Consider the following 21277-nt stretch of genomic DNA (forward strand, 5'->3'; position numbering starts at 1 on the left):
CAGGACGAGACCCTTCTTCAGACTCTTCCTACTCCAAAATAGCTATGTCTGTAGTGGCAGCTCGCCACATAAAGAATGTCCTGCTCAAGGAAAGTAGTCCAAGTCTGTGGAAAACTCAATGACTTGCATATCAGCAGACACAGTGGGTCAAGGAAGGGTCTCACCCGAAACGGTACCTATTCCCTTTCTCCAGGGACACTGCCTGACCCGCTGAGTTACTCCAGCTTTTTGTGTCTATCATCTATGTCGAAATTCAAAGTGTGTTGCATTTGTGGAAGACAGAGCAGGGATGCACTATTCTGACAATTCTGTGTACACTATTGTTCGTTACAGCACCCATATTTTTTTTAAACAGTGACAATTGGATAATGATGACGTTGACAGAGAACCAGGGCCCTTGTACTGGGTGTCCAAAGCTAACATGCAGGTGTTAGGAAATCACTTTGTATGTTAGCCTTAAAATGCAAAAGAGAATCTGAGGCGAAGAGTAAAGGTGTGGTCCTACAACTATAAAGGGGTTTGATGAGACCACAATAGGACCATTATCTTGGACACCTCATTCAAAAACATATATTACAAAAGACACAGTGTTGGAGTAACTCAGCAGTTCAGGCTGCATCCCTGGAGAACACGGATAGGTGACGTTTCGGGTCGGGAACCTTCTTTAGCTTAGTTTAGTTTCATTTATTATTGTCACGTGTACTGAGTGAGGTACAGTAAAAAACTGTTTTGTAATGTGCTATGCAGTCAACAAGAAGACTATAAATGATTAGAATCAAGCCATCCAAAGTGAACAGGTACAGGATAAAGGGTATTTCTTCAGACTGAAGAAGAGTCCCAACCCCTGAAACGCCACCTATCCATGTTCTCCAGAGATGCTGCCCTGACCCGTTGAGTTACTCCAGCACTTTGTGTCCATTTGTGTTAACCAGCACCTGCAGTTCCTTGTTTCTAAAAAAAAAAAACCCCCAGTACGTTTGCTATTGAGAGAGTGCAGCAAAGTTCCATTAGATTGATTGCTGGCATGGTGGGTGTGTCATATGAGCAGAGATTGAGTAGGCAAGACCTCTGCTCTTTAGTTTACCCCTCATTCTGTTTGGTGTTCCTGCATGAAAAGTGATGCTCGCTCACGTGAGGAAGTTAGAATAGAGGAAGCAAAGAGGAAATCTACTACATCAAGTACATCATCAACTACAGCGTCTATACACCTCTGTCACCTGTGTGGGAGCACCTTTCAAGCCCAGATTGGTCTCATCGGCCACTTCTATGCATGCTGTAACATGGTAGACTGGATGTTGCGGTCTTACTCAAGAATCAGAGATGAACAACAATAGCTCTTAAATGTAAAAGAAAGAGAAGCAATCTCAATGTACCATGTAAACATTTATTTTAGTCCTCTTGGATTTTGCAATCATAGTGACAAAAGGCGTTGTGCCTGTTGTGTCAACAGATGCGCTGTCTCCTGTATCAACAGATGAACTGAGTTGTGAATTGTGAACGTTCACTGCCCCAGTCCGGAACATTCTCTGTGCCCTTTGGTGAATGTGGCACCGCACCTCAACAAATCTTCACCTTGCAGTGCCTACAACCCACCCTCTATATAATAAGTGTAAATGCAATCCTCGAAATGATGACAATGCATGAAATCACAGCTCTAACAAAGCAAAATGTTGCTCCAGTACTGTGTACGACAACTCAGTCAGAAAAGTGGAGTCGCCATTAAAAGCATCGCCTCTCGCGATGTTGCACATACAATGCGAGATTTGCAAAGAGTTCACAATGAATTCACAACTGCACCTGCTTCAGGTACCCTTTCCATTGTGTAAGTCTGTCCTTAGTTGAGCGACACAGTGTGGAAACAGTCCATTCGGCCCAACAACTCCACGCTGACCATCAATCACCCCTCCACTAGACCAGATTTCCTATCTAAGTTAGTCCCACCTGTCTGCAAGTGGCCCATATCCCTCTAAACCTTTCGTTCACCAGATTGATCCCTGGGATGGCGGGACTTTCATATGAAGAAAGACTGGATAGACTAGGCTTGTACTCGCTGGAATTTAGAAGACTGATGGGGGGGATCTTATAGAAACATATAAAATTCTTAAGGGGTTGGAGAGGCTAGATGCGGGAAGATTGTTCCCGATGTTGGGGGAGTCCAGAACCAGGGGTCACAGCTTAAGGATAAGGGGGAAGTCTTTTAGGACCGAGGTGAGAAAACATTTCTTCACACAGAGAGTGGTGAGTCTGTGGAATTCTCTGCCACAGAAGGTAGTTGAGGCCAGTTCATTGGCTATATTTAAGAGGGAGTTAGATGTGGCCCTTGTGGCTAAAGGGATCAGGGGGGTATGGAGAGAAGGCAGGTACAGGTTACTGAGCTGGATGATCAGCCATGATCATATTGAATGGTGGTGCAGGCTCGAAGGGCCGAATGGCCTACTCCTGCGCCTATTTTCTATGTTTCTATGTCCTACACACTTGGAGCAATTTACAGCAGCCTTCAAATCCGCACGTCCTTGGAATGTGGGATGAAACTGGAGCACCCGGAGGAAACCTAAGTGGTCACAGGGAGGACGTACAGACTCTGCCCAGATAGCACCTGTGGTCAGGAGTGAACCCGGGTTTCTGGCGCTGTGAGGCAGCAGCTCTTCTGCTTCTTGTGAATTTGTAGCAGTGTCAATAACACATTCTGCTGCTGACTGACCTGGCAGTCCCTTGCAGAATGTGTTATCGACACTTCTAGTGGAAGCACAACCAAACAATTGTTAAGGGAGTAGGTGTGGTTCACACGCATAGATAGCTTGGTTCAACACAAAATCAACAAACGTCCAGAATGTCAAACAACCATGATAACAAACCTGCGACGGAAACGAACCACCAACGTTATAGTCCGTTGATCATTTTCATGTAATTATCCACAACTATAGTGGATTGCCGCTGGCAGAAATAAATGGTTCTCCTGCAGCGGGTAGTGCCCTCGGCATGATCCTCTCTGCGTGTGGCACGGTGTATTGCCAACAGCAAGGACAGATATCAGACCTCAGGCACTGATCAGATACTGATTCTGGATGATCAGCCATGATGATATTGAATGGCGGTGCTGGCTCAATGGGCCGAATGGCCTAATCCTGCACCTATTTTCTATGTTTGTATGTTTGTATGTTTCTCCATTTAACCATTGAAAAAAGATACAAGGTGCTGGAGTAACTCACCAGGTCAGGCAGCATCTCTGGAGAACATGGATAGATATTGTTTCGGGTCGGGACCCTTCTTCAGACTGGTGGTGAGGGGGGGGGGGGAGGTGGGGGGAGAATTCTCCAATATTAGATCTAATCTACAAGCCCCTCTCTGTTCTCCCTCCATCCCTCTTGTACACTGGGAATAACATCCCTGAGTTTGGCACCACTGTGCTTTAAACGGATTGGCACCAACATTAAACCACGGGCAGGAAACTATTCCACAATGGAATTAAGGATTGATCTGCCTGTAGCACCAAACACAGTTCAGAACTTAGCAATCACACTGTTGACCTGTGTACAACAAGATCAAATACTATCCATGACATTTAAAGCAACCCCAAATGAACCAATTAAGATAGACACAAAATGTTGGAGTAACTCAGCAGGACAGGCAGCATCTCTGGAGAGAGCAAATGGGTGACGTTTCAAGTTGAGACCCATCTTCAGAACATTGTTCAGGCACAATTATATCCCTAACTACACCAGATCCCCTTTGAAGTTTAAAGACAGGCATTTTTTGCAACCAACACCTCCCAATCTTTTGAATCTCCTCTTCCACTAATGTCAATAGCCAAAAATCTACAACTAATTCCAAACAATAAATGGTATTTTATTTTAGATGGGAGCGGCTCTGGGTTTCAATTAGGAAATTAACTCACCTGGGAGTCACCCATATTGACCCGGCTGGAGTCAGACGTTGGCCGGCTGCCTGATGACGGTGGTCCTGTTGCATAGGGACCAGTGCTGGGTTGGTCCCCTCGGGCAGAGAGGCTGTTTCCGGAGGAACGTTCTTGCAGTGACAGCTTCCTGTTGGAGAGCTTGGGCCTGGGGCCTACTTTCTTTGCCGTGCTGCTTGCGCTCCCGTGGGTGCTGGCAGAGTCCTCCGCAGGATGGCCCACTCCGTTTGATTGCGCATCTTCTCCCTCCTTTGCTCTGCCCAGATCCTTGACTTCCGAGGGCTGCTTGCCACTGTCCATGTTGGCGGAAGCAGATTCCTCGGAGACCTGCACGGCAGCCACTTGCAGAGCCAGGTCTTCCTGCTGAGGATCTCCAGCAATGTCCATCTCCTTGTCCTCGCGCCCGGAGCTCCTTTCCGCCGCTGACATCACCACGTTTCTCGGACTCGGCAGATGGAAGCAACTTTGGAAGCCACTGCAAATCTCATGAGATCCTCTTCCTTAATAGATATCCCAGGTCCTACAGAGCTGAAATAAATAAACAATTAGAATGGGAAACAAGGCGTTTGGGCAAGAACACATTAGAAACATAGAAAACAGGTGGCAGGAATAGGCCATTCGGCCCTGCGAGCCAGCACCGCCATTCAATATGATCATGGCTGATCATCCAAAATCAGTACCGCATTCCTGCTTTTCCCCATATCCCTTGATTGCTTTCGCCCTAACTCTCTCTTGAAAACATCCAGTGAATTGGCCTCCACTGCCTTTAAACAGATTCCACAGATTCACAACTGTCTGGGTGAAAAGGTTTTTCCTCATCTCAGTCTTAAATGGCCTACCCCCTTATTCTTAAACATTCTACAACATCTCCCTAACTACAATCTACTTCAGGGAATTATCATTATTTTATACAACACAGGGGGAGCTATTTGCCACTTTTAAGCCTCAAGTTAGTCCCACTACTCTTCTCTTTGCCCATAGGCTCCCACACTGGGGTGTTAAAGAAAGTGAATGGTACATTTGCTTTCATTAGTAGGGACGTTTAATATAAGGCTCAGGAAGTCGTGTTGCAGCTCCATCGGACGGCGGTAAGGCAGCATTTGTGAGTATTGCATGCAGTTCTCGTCATCCCATTACAGGAAAGATGTGGAGGCTTTGGAGAGGGTGCAGAGAAAGTTCACCAGAATGTCTGGATTAGAGGGATAGACTTGGATTGCTTTCTCTGGAACGTCGGAAGTCGAGGGGAGTCTGATAGTAAAAAAAATTAGGAGAGGAATAGATAGGGTAGACAGTCAGAACCTTTTTCCCCAGGGTGGAAATGTCCAACACTAGAGGACATAGGTATATGGCGAGAGGGATAGAGTATAATGGAGATGTGCTGGGCAAGTTTATTTTACGCAGAGAATAGTGGGGGCCTGGAACGCATTGCCAGAAGTGGTGATAGAGGTGGATGCAACAGTTGCATTTAAGATGCTTTTGGATAGACACAGGGAATAGAAGGATATGGCATGTACCGGCAGATGAAATCCGTTTAACTTGTTTTATTCGACACAAACATTGCGGGCCGAAAGGCCCATTTCATGCTGTACTGTTCTACGATTTCCAGTCAGAAAAAGAACTATCCACCACTGCCCTCTATGACCATGAATTCAAATATTTATCCAATTCCTTTTCTCAAGTCAAGTCAAGTCAAGTTTATTTGTCACATACACGATGTGCAATGAAATGAAAGTGGCAATGCCTGCGGATTGTGCACAAAAAAGAATTATAATAATAATAATAATAATATTCATTTATTGTCATTGCAACGAGTACAACGAAATTAAAAAATAGCCAATCCTGACGGTGCGTACAAACATATATGCAATAAATGCAAAAACAAATAAATACAATTATATTAAGTGCAGTTACAGCATATAAATAAAGTTAATAAGTTACTATAGTCTAGACAAAAATTTAGTCTGGAGTTATAAAAGTTGACAGTCCTGATGGCCTGTGGGAAGAAACTCCGTCTCATCCTCTCCGTTTCCACGACCGGAGCATCTGGAACAGTCCGTTACTGGGGTGGCAGGGGTCCCTCATAATCTTGCTTACGCTGGATCTGCACCTCCTGATGTATAGGAGGTGATGTATTATAATATTATGATTGATTCTGCTTCCACCACAACGCAGTCCCTCCCCAGACTATGAACACCTGAATTATGCACATACAGACAAGGTCCCCATGAATATAATTATATTTCAATGAGACCCAGTCTTGAAAAAAACCTGTTTACATGTAGCCTCCCTGCAGTCACCAGACACCATTGTATCTTGAGATCACGGGCTGCTAGTATCACCGCAGGGGGCCACTCAAGTAAGTTGTTTTGGAAATTGGCATGGGACACCTTCTGGTACTTGGCACTCTATTAAACAAAGTAACAGCCATGATACCAAGCCCACCGATGCCAGCCACAAATAGATTCTGCACCATTGTAACGAGGCAGGGGAAGATAATAAATAAATGTTTGTGTTATAACAGGTATAACAGGTATAACAGAGCTTTATTTGTCGTTCGGTATCGAAGTACCGAACGAAACTACATAGCAGTCATAGAAAAAAAAGAAAAAAAAGAACACAAGACACATGACCCCAACACAAACGTCCATCACAGTGACTCCAAACACCCCCTCACTGTGATGGAGGCAACAAAACTTCCACTCTCTTCACCACGCCCATGGACAGACAGCTCGTCCCCGACCGACCCGCACAGTCCCCGCACCGGGCGCTGAAACGTCTCGCGGCCGAACCGGGCAATGAAAGGCCCGCGACTAAGCCTTGCGCAGCTAAGTCCCGTGGTCGAGCCGCACCGGGCGATGTCAAGTCCGCAGCCGAGCCGCACCAGCGATGAAAAGCCCCGCAGCCGAGCTGCACCGGGCGATGTTATGCCCCGCAGCCGAGCTGCACCGGGCGATGTTAAGCCCCGCAGCCGAGCTGCACCAGCGATGTAAAGCCCCGCAGCCGAGCTGCACCGGGCACTGTTAAGTCCAGCGGCCAAGCCGCACCGGGATGTAAAGTCCAGCGGCCAAGCCGCACCGGGCACTGTTAAGTCCAGCGGCCAAGCCGCGTCCAGCGGCCGAGCCGCAGCGGGCGATGTTAGGCCCCGCAGCCGAGCCGCACCCCGCGCCGTGAGGAAGAGAAAAGTTCCCCCCCCCCACCCACCCACCCACACCACCACCCCCTCCCACACATACACAACCAAAAAATATATATAAAAACCATCCCAACACCGACACACAACAAAAAAAAGACGGACAGACTGCTAGTCAGCCGCTGCCGTTAGAAGATAACTGCAGATGCTGGTACAAATCGAAGGTATTTATTCACAAAATGCTGGAGTAACTCAGCAGGTCAGGCAGCATCTCGGGAGAGAAGGAATGGGTGACGTTTCGGGTCGAGACCCTTCTTCAGACGTTCAAATGTTTGTGTTAATTGGCCCTCATCAACATCATACTTTACAATCCTGGGGAGGTGGGGTTATGGTATCATGTGATTTTGTGTATAACCCCACTTGAAGACAAGATTGACCCTGTAAATATGGAACCTGACCGTAACTCAAGGAGATAAGGCAGTGTACGGCAGATCGCATTGACCGGAGAGAAAAAAATCTCTTCAATTTCTCTATTCTTTTGCCCAATTATGATATATCATTTTAACATTAATAATAATAATAATAATAATAATGTATTACATTTATATAGCGCTTTTCATACACTCAAAGACGCTTTACAGGGATTTAAAGAACATAGGGAAGTGAATAAATAGATAAATAAGTAAACGAACAGAGAAAGGAGACAGAAGCTGAGGTGACCTTCAGTGGTTGAAGGCAGTACTGAACAGGTGAGACTTCAGTGATGTTTTGAATGTGGTGAGTGAGGAGGAGTCTCTGACGGTTTGGGGTAGTGAGTTCCATAGGGTGGGAGTAGCGATGGAGAAAGCCCTGTCCCCCCAGGATCTGAGTTTGGTCCGGATGGGGGGGGGATAGGAGATTGGCAGCAGCAGAGCGGAGGGTGCAGGTGGGAGTGTGCCTGTGGAGGAGGTCAGTCAGGTAGGATGGAGCCAGGTTATGGAGGGCTTTGTAGGTCATGAGGAGGATTTTGTACTGGATTCTCAGGGGGATGGGGAGCCAGTGGAGTTTGTAAAGGACGGGGGTGATATGGTCACGGATCGGGGTGTGGGTGAGTAGACGGGCAGCGGAGTTTTGAATGTATTGAAGTTTACTGATGATTTTTGAGGGTGCGCCATAGAGGAGGCTGTTGCAGTAGTCCAGACGGGAGGTGATGAAGGCGTGGATGAGGGTTTCTGCAGCTGTGGAGGAGAGGGATGGACGGAGACGGGCAATGTTTTTGAGGTGGAAGAAGGCTGTCTTTGTGATGTGTTTGATGTGTTTGTCGAAGGAGAGGGTTTGATCAAAGATGATTCCAAGATTCCGGATGTGAGGGGAGGTGGATACTGGGAGACCATCAATATTGAGGATGAAGTTTTGGGTGGATTTGGTGAGCGTTTTTGGACCAATGATGATGATTTCAGATTTGTTGCAGTTGAGTTTGAGGAAATTTGATTGAAGCCAAGATTTTATTTCAGTGATGCAGTTTGTCAGTGTAGAGTGTGTGGTGGTGGAGATTGACTTGGTGGAGATGAGGAGCTGGATATCATCAGCGAAGGAGTGGAAGTTGAGACCATGACAGCGGATTAATTGACCAAGGGGGAACAGGTAGAGGATGAAGAGGAGGGGGCCAAGGACTGAGCCTTGGGGGACACCTTGGGGGAGGGGAGCGGTGGGGGATTTACAGTTGTTAATGGAGATGAACTGGTGCCTGTCAGAGAGGTAAGATTTGAACCAGGATAGGGCTGTGCCGGTGATGTTAAAGGAGGTTTCAAGTCGGGTGAGGAGAATGGAGTGATTTATGGTGTCAAAGGCGGCGCTGAGGTCAAGTAGGATGAGGATGTTGAGGTTGCCAGCGTCGGTGGAGAGGAAAAGGTCGTTTGTGATTTTGAGGAGCGCAGTTTCAGTACAGTGGTTGGAGCGGAATCCGGATTGGAAAGTTTCATACAGGTTATTGGTAGAGAGGTGGTATTTGAGTTGGGAAGATACAGCACGTTCCAAAACTTTGGACAGAAAGGGTAGGTTGGAGATTGGTCTGAAGTTGTTTGGGGTGTCAGGGTTGAGACATTGTTTGTCTATTTACACCTCAATGAATCACGTGATGTTGTGACAAGTCAATGTTAAAAATACTAAATAAATGCACTTTTTTTTAGATGAAAGATGAACTGAGTGGACATCCATTTCAAGACCAACTCACTGCCGAATCAGTCCTACATTTAAAGATTATAGACGCAGACATTTGTAAATTTGCGGCAGAATATTTGTTAAGCCTGACCCAGTGCTGAAATCTTAAATAGAAATCCATGGGTTTGAAGAGCTAAATTAGGTAAGAGCTTTTAACTGTACATGCCGAAAAAATCATCAAGATGTGGAATAACAAAAGAGATATAGAGACACAATGGAACCGCAGATGCAGGAATCTTGAGTAAAGTACAAGTACCGGAGTAACTCAGCAGAAATGTAACATAAATATGTTGGGTCAAAGGGTCTGCACGCGTCCAAGACCCTTGCAGTTTACCGCACGGAAAAGTGCCAATATCAGTAGCGACAGAGGTTGCTGACTAAAACCCAAAGTCCCAGGGCCCAGCTTTTCAAAGTTACTTTGAACCCAAGCTTTCAGTCAGAGAGTTGTGAATCTGTGGAATTCTCTGCCTCAGAAGGCAGTGGAGGCCAATTCTCTGAATGCATTCAAGAGAGAGCTGGATAGAGCTCTTAAGGATAGCGGAGTCAGGGGGTATGGGGAGAAGGCAGGAACGGGGTACTGATTGAGAATGATCAGCCATGATCACATTGAATGGCGGTGCTGGCTCGAAGGGCCGGATGGCCTCCTCCTGCACCTATTGTCTATTGTCTATTGTCACAGCTAAATGGCTGCCATCCCATCCCACCCCGCACCACCCACCACCACGAAGAGGTTCCCACAGGGCACCCAGTTAGAATGCCAAGAAGAATTCCAACCCCCGATGGCATCTCCACCTCCAGTGTTGCATCAGGTGGAGTGAGCAAAGGGTTAAAATAGTCCGGAACATCGCAGATCAATGCTTGTACCGGCCGTACTACATCTCCCTCCTGATGCAAAGCAGACGTGTGGCCAGACAGGGGCGTTCCCCCAGCCAGATGTTGAAGCTGCTCCCTCAGTGTGTTTTAACTTTGTCTGGCACCAATAAATACCCATGCATTCAACCACACTCTTGCGGTTGCAAATTCAAGAGGTTCACGTGAAGTTTGCGAGCAGTGCGATCCAGCCGTACAGTGACACCAATCATTGGGGGGAAAAAATGTAATAACGCCATGATAAAAACAACAATCCATTAGGCTTAATACCCAAGAAGAATAGAATTCAAAAGCTGCGAAAAGATGTTAAACCTATAAAGAATCCTGGTTAGCCCACACAGGGAGACTGGCTGCAAAGAGCGAGTGAAATTGAACAATTAAGACAATCCATGATAATAATTAATCAGTCATCACACACAGAAATGTTTGCTGAGAATCTTTCTGGAATGAAAGAAACTCACACGTTGAGGATTAAATGAGTTGTTAGAAGGCAGAGAAATGCATCCATGGACTGAATAACCGAAGCGCTGCTAATTGGAACAGCATCTTGCAGACGGAAAAGCCCTGTATCCAAATGCAAAGGACTATCTTAAAAAGAGATTCTCCAGTGTTACTGTCTAAATTGTGCTTGTGACAAAGAAGCGAATACCTAGCAACTGTGACTCCAGCTAATTACAAGTAATTAAGTGTTATCCGCTGACAGTAACTTTGCATTGCAATTTCAATAGGCACGGCGCTGTCAATGCCACAAGAAATGCAGCGTATTTTCTAAAACCTTCAACATGATATTGCCATGACGAGACAAAGCCAGACATTGCAAAGTATTGACCTTGGAGCTTACGATCTTACCGGGCTTATTCTCCAGCTGGTAGAATAATTAAACACACAAGATCTGTTAGCTCGTGAAGACACTAATCAGTCTTCAGCTCCTCGCAAACAAACAGCCCCTCGCTGTCCTTCATTGATCAGCCCCAAGAGAAATGAAGCTCAGTAACAATGTCATTTCAGATATATTTAAATGACGAGCATGCCCAAGTGAACCTTCTCTGTTTCATAGAACGTAGAAAAATAGGTGCAGGAGTTGGCCATTCGGCGCTTCGAGCCAGCACCGCCATTCAATATGACCATGGCTGATCGTCTAAAATCAGTACCCCGTTCCTGCTTTTTCCCCATATCCCTTGATTCCTTTAGCCCTAAGAGCTAAATCTAACTCTCTCTTAGTCCAGCTCCTGCTGTGTCTTGTTGACACAATCCAAAAGCTTCCAATGCTCCTGCTATGCCAGTGGCATTTATGTCAATAGTACCACGTTCAGCCTTCCCGTGCCACACCTACCCTAGGAGGAGACAACGTCCCAGGTGCCTCATGCCCACTTGTGATGGGGAGCTAGAGGCATGCACGGTCCCCGAGATAGTTGTGACATTCAGTTCAGGTCCTGACTGAACTGTATCTTAACTCCAAATCTCCTGACTCTACTCTGCAAAAGGCAACTAACCTTCTCTGACATGAAAGTCTGAATTTTCTTGCAAGATTTCCATCGTACTTGTACCTCACTGCGCTGTATATATCAGTCTAAAAAAAGGGTCCTGGTCCTAATCAAGAGGTGTCCCGACCCGAAACGTCACCCGTCCACATTCTCCAGAGAAGCTACCTGACCCACTGGGGTACGTCCAGCACTTTGTCTCTTTTTTTGTAAACCTGCATCTGCAGTTCCTTCGATTCTCCTAAACATCCATCCATTTCTCTCCTGAGAAGACATCTGGCCTGTTGAGCTCTTCCAGCAACTTTGTTTTTAGCTCAGGATTCCAGCTTCTGCATTTTTGGGAACTGCTCTCATACTCTACTCCACTTTATGTAAGAAAATAACTGCAGATGCTGGTACAAATTGAAGGTATTTATTCACAAAATACTGGAGTAACTCAGCAGGTCAGGCAGCATCTCAGGAGAGAAGGAACGGGTGACGTTTCGGGTCGAGACCCTTCTTCAGACTGAAGAAGGGTCTCGACCCGAAACGTCACCCATTCCTTCTCTCCTGAGATGCTGCCTGACCTGCTGAGTTACTCCAGCATTTTGTGAATAACAACTCCACTTTATTGTCCATGTGACTTGACTTAACTTGAAGTTGCAGTGATTCTGGGCGCCAAGGGCCGCTGGAGATATGGTTCCAGATCACCAGGATGCTTTCTGTGAAGATGTCATCCATATTTTAGGTCCTTAATTGCCCAGTTCCAATTTTAAAACTGTGTCTCTTGCTTCCAGAGGGAATGGTCGTCAGATTGCATTTGCCATGAAAAACGTAGACAGAGGGCATCATACATTCTTCATCAGAAGAGGCAATCAGCTTACATTATCTCCATCAAGAGGAGCATCGTACTTACACGGACATTTCATTGGGCAATTGTTCACATTGGGAGGGGGTCCCGACTCCTAACTCCAGGGATCTGGAGATCGGTTTGGTCGGGATTAGGGTGTTGAAGGCGGAGCTATGGTCTATAAATAGGAATCTGACATGGGTAATAAAAATGAACTGCTGATTACTGGTTTATGCGAAAGATAGACACGAAAAGTTGGAGTAACTCAGCGGGTCAGGTAGCATCTCTGGGGGAAATAGGTGACGTTTCGGATCGAGACACTTTTCTCATACATCCAGGTGTACTCAGCCCCTCTACCTGAAACATCGTGTTTGCCAGCAGACTTTGTGCCTCATTCTTCAAAGTGCACGGACTGAAAAGACGTGTTTGGCGCGAGAGTGAATTCCACACATTGTTGTGCGATGCAAAAGAATTTCCAGCCCAACCACTTCACCAGTCGGCCCTCCAGCGCACTCAGCAGCAGCACTGAGAAAAAACCCTAGACAGCTTTGACAGGGGGTGCAGCCGGGAGTGCGCCAGTACTGCCTGTGGGGGTTGCTTGATCTTAGAGCCGCCGCCTCACAGCTCCAGAAGCGTGGATTCGATCCTGACCTCGGGTGCCGTCTGTGTGGAGTTTGCTCGTTTTCCTTGTGACTGTGTGGATTTCCCCCAGGTGAGGCAGTGGTAGAGTTGCTGCCTCGCAGCGCCAGAGCCCCGGGTTCGATCCTGACTACGGGTGCTGTCTGTACGGAGTTTGTACGTTCACCCTGTGACCTGCATGCGTTTTCTCCGTCATCTCCTGATTCCTCCCACGCTCCAAAAGATGCACAGGCTTGTAGGTTAATTGGCTCGGTATAATTGTAAATTGTCCATAGTGAGTGTAGGATAGTGTTAATGTGCGGGGATCGCTGGTCGACACAGACATGGTGGGCCGAGGGGCCTGTTTCTGCGCTGTATCTCTAAACTAAACGAAGGTGCTCCAGTTTCGTCCCACATCACAAGGACTTGCAAGCTGCTGGCTGTAAATTGGCCGCTGTAAATTGTCCCTGGTGGTAGGTAAGTGGTGTAATTTGTGGGAAGTTGATGGGAAGTTGGGGCCCAAAGGGTTAGTTTCCAGACTGGACGACTCTGTAATTCTATGGCCCAGCTACAGTACCTGATTACATTGCTCCACGATCCCATTGCTATTAGTTTAAACAAAAGAAACAGGCCCTTCAACCCACCAAGTCAGTGCCGACCAACGATCACCTGTACACTAGTTCTATCCTACACACTGGGGACAATTTGCAGAAGCCAATTAACCTACAAACCAGCAAGATCTTTGAGGCGTGGGAGGGAAACCACTCAGAGAAAACCTGTGTGGTCGCAGGGAGGACGCGGAAACTCCACACAGACAGCACCCGTGGTCAGGATCGAAGCTGGGTCTCTGGCGCTGTAAGGCAGCAGGTTCTACCGCTGCGCCACCGTGCCACCCCTCTATCAGCAAAGACTGCTTCCCCTTCACTGTGGTTGATGGAGCCATTTCTCATCCATTTCTCAATACTTTTGTCCATACTTCCACTCTCTTCCCACCTCCCCGCAGACAGAAATAGAGGTAGAGTTCCCTTGGTCCTTACCTTTCACCCCACCTTGGGCAACAGGACCAGCCATATGGATCTGGTGTGGATAGATTTGGACCAATGGCCCCGGGTGGCACGCATGGCAAGTCCCGGAATGGCGGGACTGGCATATGTTGAAAGACTGGAGCGACTAGGCTTGTATACACTGGAATTTAGAAGGATGAGAGGAGATCTTATCGAAACGTATAAGATTATTAAGGGGTTAGACACGTTAGAGGCAGGAAACATGTTCCCAATGTTGGGGGAGTCCAGAACAAGGGGCCACAGTTTAAGAATAAGGGGTAGGCCATTTAGAACTGAGATGAGGAAAAACTTTTTCAGTCAGAGAGTTGTGAATCTGTGGAATTCTCTGCCTCAGAAGGCAGTGGAGGCCAATTCTCTGAATGCATTCAAGAGAGAGCTAGACAGAGCTCTTAAGGATAGCGGAGTCAGGGGGTATGGGGAGAAGGCAGGAACGGGGTACTGATTGAGAATGATCAGCCATGATCACATTGAATGGCGGTGCTGGCTCGAAGGGCCAAATGGCCTACTCCTGCACCTATTGTCTATTGTCTATTGGGCAGTCACCCACCTCAGGGGCCTGATGCTGAGTGAAGTCTCAGAGCAAGTTGCCGCACAGACCTCCACAACTTGGAACAGGTTTTCCGCCGTACGATTTAATGTGCTTGAACTCGTTCACAGTCCCACACACACACACTATGGAACGTCCCCCTCATCATGAGCCCATGGCCTAGTCTGCTGTTAGGCTGGTAATGGATTTCTCCAGCAGGCACGAAAATTATCTTAATTATCCCTGTGCGAGTTTGAACTACTGTCAAGGAATGCAGCTGATTATTTCCTTTCTACATTTTAACAACATTAAGGGTTTCAAGTAAAAAACATGAAGGTTTAACCTTTGAAATGATTGACTTATCTTTCAGTTTTACAGTTCTGAAGGTGGGATATTGAAGAAAAAGGAAGGAAAACACAGGGAAATGCACAAAGGGAGAGGAATCACCTCAAAATGAATTTGCATTTTAAAATGAGTTTCTTTGAAAAAATGTTGTAAGAACTTATCAATGTAGATCCATCTTTCGTGCACATTAATAAGCTTTTTAAATGAATATGTCAAGATTTGCAAACTATCAGATGCAATTTGCAACCTATCATATGACAGTTTAACCAGAATGCCGCCAGGATCCGAGAGCCTCTCATCCAAACTTTTGATTTTACTTTCGTGAGTTTTCATTTCACTAAAGATTAAAGAGAAATTTTGGAACCATCCCCCGTCTTAAAATACGACTTTGAGCAGGAACAGCTAAAAACAGGGTCTTCAGCTGTTTTTATTTCTTGGACATTAAACAGACATAAAGCAGAGTAATTCAGCAATGGGATAGATTGCCTCACTTCTGCGCGCGTTTGTGCAGAGACTTGCTCAAAGGTCCTACCTCGCCAAGAATGTTAGGAGCCTTGATTAGCATTAGGGCAACGATCACAACATGTAAATGAGAATCAGGCAAGCGACTGTTGCCCAAAGCATGTTTGTTCAAAATAAGGTATCACAAAATGCTGGAGTAACTCAGCGGGTCAGGCAGCATCTCTGGAGAGAAGGAATGTGTGACGTTTCATCATCCATTCCTTCTCTCCAGAGATGCTGCCTGACCCGCTGAGTTACTCCAGCATTTTGAGATACCTTCGATTTGTACCAGCATCTGCAGTTATTTTCGTACACACTTTGTTCAAAATAAGCTACAATATATTAACGGAAGCTAACCAAGCTCGATATGACTGTGGCTCCCCTTCAATCTGCTAACCTTGGCGTAGAATGCATCTTAAGGTGTCCATTACATCACAAGGCTTTGTTTGCAGACCCAAGGGACTGCAGAAGCTGAAATCTTGAACCAATAAAACAGACCAGTAGAGAGACTAAGCCGGTCAGATAGCATCTATGGTGGGAAATAGACTGATAATGTTTCAAGTCAGTCTGAAGAAGACACACAACCCGAAATATCATTAGTCCATATATCTCCAGATACTCCCTGACCAGCTGAGATCATCCAGCAGTCTGTTCCTTTGCTTGTTAGCCAAGTGTAAAATTCAAGGTTTCAGTGTCATGTACCAATTACGGTACAGTGAAATTTGAGTTACCATACAGCCACACTAAGTGAAAAGCAACAAGACACACAGCCACATCAAATAAAATTTAACATAAACATCCACCACAGCGGCTCCCCGCATTCCACACTGTGATGGAAGGTAATAAAGTCCAATCTTCTCCCTCTTTATTCTCCCGCGGTCGGGGCTGTCGAACCACCCTCAGTCGGGGCAATCAAAGCTCCCGCAGCCGGCGATCCGAAGCCCTCGTGTGCGGTGTGGTGCAAGAGGAAACTTGCCTCCACCACAAACGTTCAGGCTGATATATTCCAGTGCTGTTGTTTAACATTCAGGTGTACTACCCCTTGTACCCTGGTCTTACTTCAAGTTTGCTTAAGCAGTACATTTAAAATATAATAAGCGTGATTAACAAAAGACAAGCAATTAAAATCAAAAATACTAAGCAAAAAGTTCAAAAGGGAAGTTTTTGCGTTTCAACGGGGCTGCAAGAAATAAAAAGACATTGAAGGTCAGGGATGCACCATCCAGGCACCTGACCAAGTCTGTGCAGGGTTTAACTTGCCGATGAGCATCAATGAGGTCTCAGCTTCACCATGGAATGGGTCTGGGTTTTAGACAATGAGATTCGGTGTGGTACAGGGTAAACAATAGACAATAGGTGCAGGAGGAGGCCATTCGGCCCTTCGAGCCAGCACCGCCATTCAATGTGATCATGGCTGATCATTCTCAATCAGTACCCCGTTCCTGTCTTCTCCCCATACCCCCTGACTCCGCTATCCTTAAGAGCTCTATCTAGCTCTCTCTTGAAAGCATTCAGAGAATTGGCCTCCACTGCCTTCTGAGGCAGAGAATTCCACAGATTCACAACTCTCTGACTGAAAAAGTTTTTCCTCATCTCAGTTCTAAATGGCCTACCCCTTATTCTTAAACTGTGGCCCCTTGTTCTGGACTCCCCCAACATTGGAAACATGTTTCTTGCCTCTAACGTGTCCAACCCCTTAATAATCTTATGCGTTTCGATAAGATCCCCTCTCATCCTTCTAAATTCCAGTGTATACAAGCCTAGTCGCTCCAGTCTTTCAACATATGATAGTCTCGCCATTCCGGGAATTAACCTAGTAAACCTACGCTGCACGCCCTCATTAGCAAGAATTTCCTTCCTCAAATTTGGAGACCAAAACTGCACGCAGTACTCCAGGTGCGGTGAAGAACCCAACAATACAGCTCTCATTTCACTACACACACAGTTTCACACACACACACTTTTTCTCTCTCTCACACACACACACCCACACACAGAAGAGCCAAAAAAGGCTGAGTCACCTTTCTCTGGAATAGTTAAGGACAAGGGATGATCTCATAGAGGAAGCTTGGGAGAGTAGGTGTGAAGTTGTTTCCACTTGTGGGGGAGTTGAAGACCAAGAGTCATCAATAAATGCCTGATACGAATAAATACAATAGAGATTTTTCAGGAAAGACTGTCTATATCCTGTGAAGAGAATGTGGAATTCCCTCCCACTGGAGTGGTTGAAGTGAACAGGCTGGATGTAATGAGCAGGGCAAGTTTGTAAGAGAGAAAGGCATGAAAAAATGTGCTGGGAAAATGTGATAATGAGAGCAGTAAGAAGCACATTTGGACCATAAACCAGCATGGTCTCACCCGGTGAATGGCCTGTCCGTGCACTCAAACATATCTTGGGATTAAAAATGAAGCTCTCGAGTCCAGATTATTTCCATTGAGTTTGTCGCCTTAGTTCCTTGGTCCCACAAATAATGTAACAAACATCATCAGGACGATCTTAAGAGACAAAGAAAAATTCAGGAAAGGGAAAAAAAACGTTGGATATAACTATTTTTGGTGAGGTAATAGGAGACAGGAATTGAATATGTTAATGAAGAAACGTGGTGGGTGTTTACATGGAAGGAGATTAAAGGAATAAGGATGGAAGGGGGGAGGGGTGCATGCTTGAAGGCCTTAAGTTTGAATTGCAGGTCTTGGTGGGCTGGGACCCAATGCAGGGTAGTTAATCTGTGGAACTCATTGCCACAGAGGGCTGTGGCGGCCAAGTCAGTGGATATTTTTAAGGCAGATATAGTCAAATTCTTGACGAGAGCAGGTGCCAAGGGTAATGGGGAGAAGGAAGGAAAATGGGATTAGGAGGCAGAGATCAACCATGATTGAATAATGGAGTGGACTCAATGGGCCGAATGGCCTAATTCTACTCCTATAACTGATGAACATGTGAATGCAAACCTGCTGGCCAGGGTAGGCCTGACGAACAAATGTAGAGAGAAGCTTACTGCACCCATTTGCCGATCAACCCACCTCACCTATGTCCACCTATCACTTGCCAGGCTTTGCCCCAGCAGCACATCCCTTTGCCAGCTTTCTTCCCCTTACTCCATCAGTCTGAAGGGGAGTCCTGACCCGAAAGGACGTCTGTCTATCCCCGCCACAGATGCTGCCAGTGCCGCTGAGTTCCTCCAGCACTTTGTTTCTTGATCAAGGCAATGGCTGCAGACTTCTTAATTTAGATTTAGATTTAGAGATACAGCACGGAAACAGGCCCTTCGGCCCACCGGGTCCGCGCCGCCCAGCGATCCCCGCACATTAACACTATCCCCACACACTAGGGACAATTTTTTTTTTACACATTTAACCCAGTCAATTAACCTACATACCTGTACGTCTTTGGTGTGTGGGAGGAAACCGAAGATCTCGGAGAAAACCCACGCAGGTCACGGGGAGAACGTACAAACTCCGTACAGACGGCGCCCGTAGTCAGGATCGAACCTGAGTCTCCGGCGCTGCATTCGCTGTAAGGCAGCAACTCTACCACTGCGCCACCATGCCGCCAAATAGAAGGTATCCTCCACTAAATATCAGACGAGTAGTGTGACGACACAAGAGTCGGCAGAGCGGTTAAGAGGAGTGGTGGGGAAGCAGAGCTGGAGCTCGTCAGCATACGGTGTGTAGCTTGGCTCTGTGTCAGGATGGTACCTCCCTGTGATCGGAGAAGGCCTATGGGAAGCCTTGAAATGACACCATGGTAACACAGACCTAGGTGTGAATGATAATGTGGGGATAATCAAGGTTCAGATGCCATCCACCTACAGCAAGCAGAACCAGTTTAGCAAGTTTACTCAATGTTCAGTTTAGTTTATTGTCACGTGCACCAAGGTACAGAAAAAAGCATTTGTTGCAAGCTATCCAGTCAGCAGAAAGACAATACATGATTACAATCCAGCCATTTACAGTGAGTAAATACATGATAAGGGAATAACGTTTAGTGCAAAGTGAAGCCAGCGAAGTCCGATCAAGAATAGTCCGAGGGTCACTAAAGAGGTAGATAGTAGTTCAGGACTGCTCTCTAGTTGTTGGCGGGATGATTCAGTTGCCTGATAATAGCTGGAAAGAAACTGTCCCTGAATCTGAATGTGCGTTTTCACATTTCTCTACCTCTTGCCTGATGAGAGAGGGGAGAAGAGGGAGTGGCCATCGTGCGACTCACCCTTGATTATGCTGCAGGCCTTGCCAGGGGGGGGGCAACTTGAGGTATAAATGGAGTCAATAGAAGAGAGGTTTGCTTGTGTGATGGTCTGGGCTGCATCCACAATTCACTGCAATTTTTGTTGCGGTCTTGGATGGAGCTGTTCCCAAACCAAGCTGTGATAAAATGCTTTCTACAGTGCATCTGTAGAAGTTGGTGAGAGTTGTAGGGGACATGCCGGACTTCCTAAGCCTTCTCAGGAAGTAGATGAATTGGTGTGCTGTGGGTTTGATGTATGCAGCAGATAGTTAGTAGGGCTTTTTGTAAACACAGATCTCAGCTCAGTAAATGATCCCATCACTCAGCCACTCCTCCTTCCTCCCAAATGGTTTGAACCCAAAATGGGCAACAAAACATTCCCAGGAACGTGCAGGGTCAGGAAGCTGGGAACCATTTTGAAGGCGGTGCACGTTTTTAAATCGCCAGTCGCACTACAGTCTCCCACTACCATCCTACTGGCGAGGCAGCACCTGCGATTGTGCCAAGAACAGGGGGAGGCGAGGTTGTGAGGGAGGGAGGGCAGAGTGAAGGTCCAGATGGAAAGTGAGGCCTGTAAATACCCTGTGGAAAGGCCACTTGGAAGATGAGAGCTAGGCAAGCAGCATTTTTGCCAAATAATGTTGCAGGCATAGGAATCTTTCTACGTCATGAAGCTCAATCAACAGCAATAATGTGCAAATATTCCTAGAAAATTATTTGATCATAAATAATTTAACAAAATAAACGTCCACAGTCAAATTAAGATTAGCCCCCACTGGCTACTATTAGCCTCTTTTTGTCCATATTTTTTTTAATTATTAGAACTAATACCATCCAATCGAACTCAATGACAGATCACAATGTCGCTATGGCAACTGCTCCAGCCACAGGCACTGTATCCATAGTAAAACACCTTACACGTAAAACACCTTACACTGCAGATGCTGGAATCTTGAGCAAAGATTTTATTTAATTATTCACTTTCAAGGTTCAGATGCTCCTGGCAAAGCCAGTATTTATTGGCAGTCCCTAATTGTTCTTGAGATGTTGGTGCTGAGTCGGGTGGGGGGTGGGGATGGGGCGGGGCGCTGAGAACGAAGGGGGAATCTGGCGGGGAGAGGGAGAGGAGGGGAGGGGAAGGGGAGGGGAGGGGAGGGGAGGGGAGGGGAGGGGAGGGGAGGGGAGGGGAGGGGAGGGGAGGGGAGGGGAGGGGAGGGGAGGGGAGGGGAGGGGAGGGGAGGGGAGGGGAGGGGAGGGGAGGGGAGGGGAGGGGAGGGGAGGGGAGGGGAGGGGAGGGGAGGGGAGGCGCCATGTGCGGCGGCAGGCAGTAGACAGGACTGTTGGGTACTTTGCAACTTTGTCGGCGCCATTCACGTGACGACACTTGTGCACTGCCTAGGTCGCATGCAAAACCAAACATCTTGCCGTACCTGGGTACCCTCGGTACATGTGACAGTAAAGTCTCATTCATTCACCTTTGATAACCATTCACTGAAGTCCCACTAGTGAAGGCACTGCAGCTAGGAAGGGAGTTCCAGGATTTAAACCCAGCATAGATATTGGATATACATTT

At 46.7% G+C, this 21277-nt stretch overlaps 1 protein-coding gene across 5 annotated transcripts in view; it reads right to left on the bottom strand.

The window, feature by feature from the left end:
* The window catches only part of camkk1a (calcium/calmodulin-dependent protein kinase kinase 1, alpha a), a 141875-nt gene that overhangs the window by 69488 nt on the left and 51110 nt on the right, over positions 1-21277 (bottom strand). For 3 of the 5 annotated variants that reach the window (XM_078422034.1, XM_078422029.1, XM_078422031.1), the window contains exon 2: positions 3896-4441. In XM_078422034.1, the coding sequence (XP_078278160.1) occupies positions 3896-4342 (447 nt within the window). In that variant the 5' untranslated portion in view covers positions 4343-4441. Of the gene's footprint in view, positions 1-3895; positions 4442-10961; positions 11023-18856; positions 18949-21277 lie in introns of those variants that run through there. The other 2 variants (XM_078422033.1, XM_078422032.1) reach the window with 2 other exon arrangements.

The sequence above is a fragment of the Rhinoraja longicauda genome, chromosome 26 (assembly GCF_053455715.1).
Source record: "Rhinoraja longicauda isolate Sanriku21f chromosome 26, sRhiLon1.1, whole genome shotgun sequence".
Taxonomy (NCBI): Eukaryota; Metazoa; Chordata; class Chondrichthyes; order Rajiformes; family Arhynchobatidae; genus Rhinoraja; species Rhinoraja longicauda.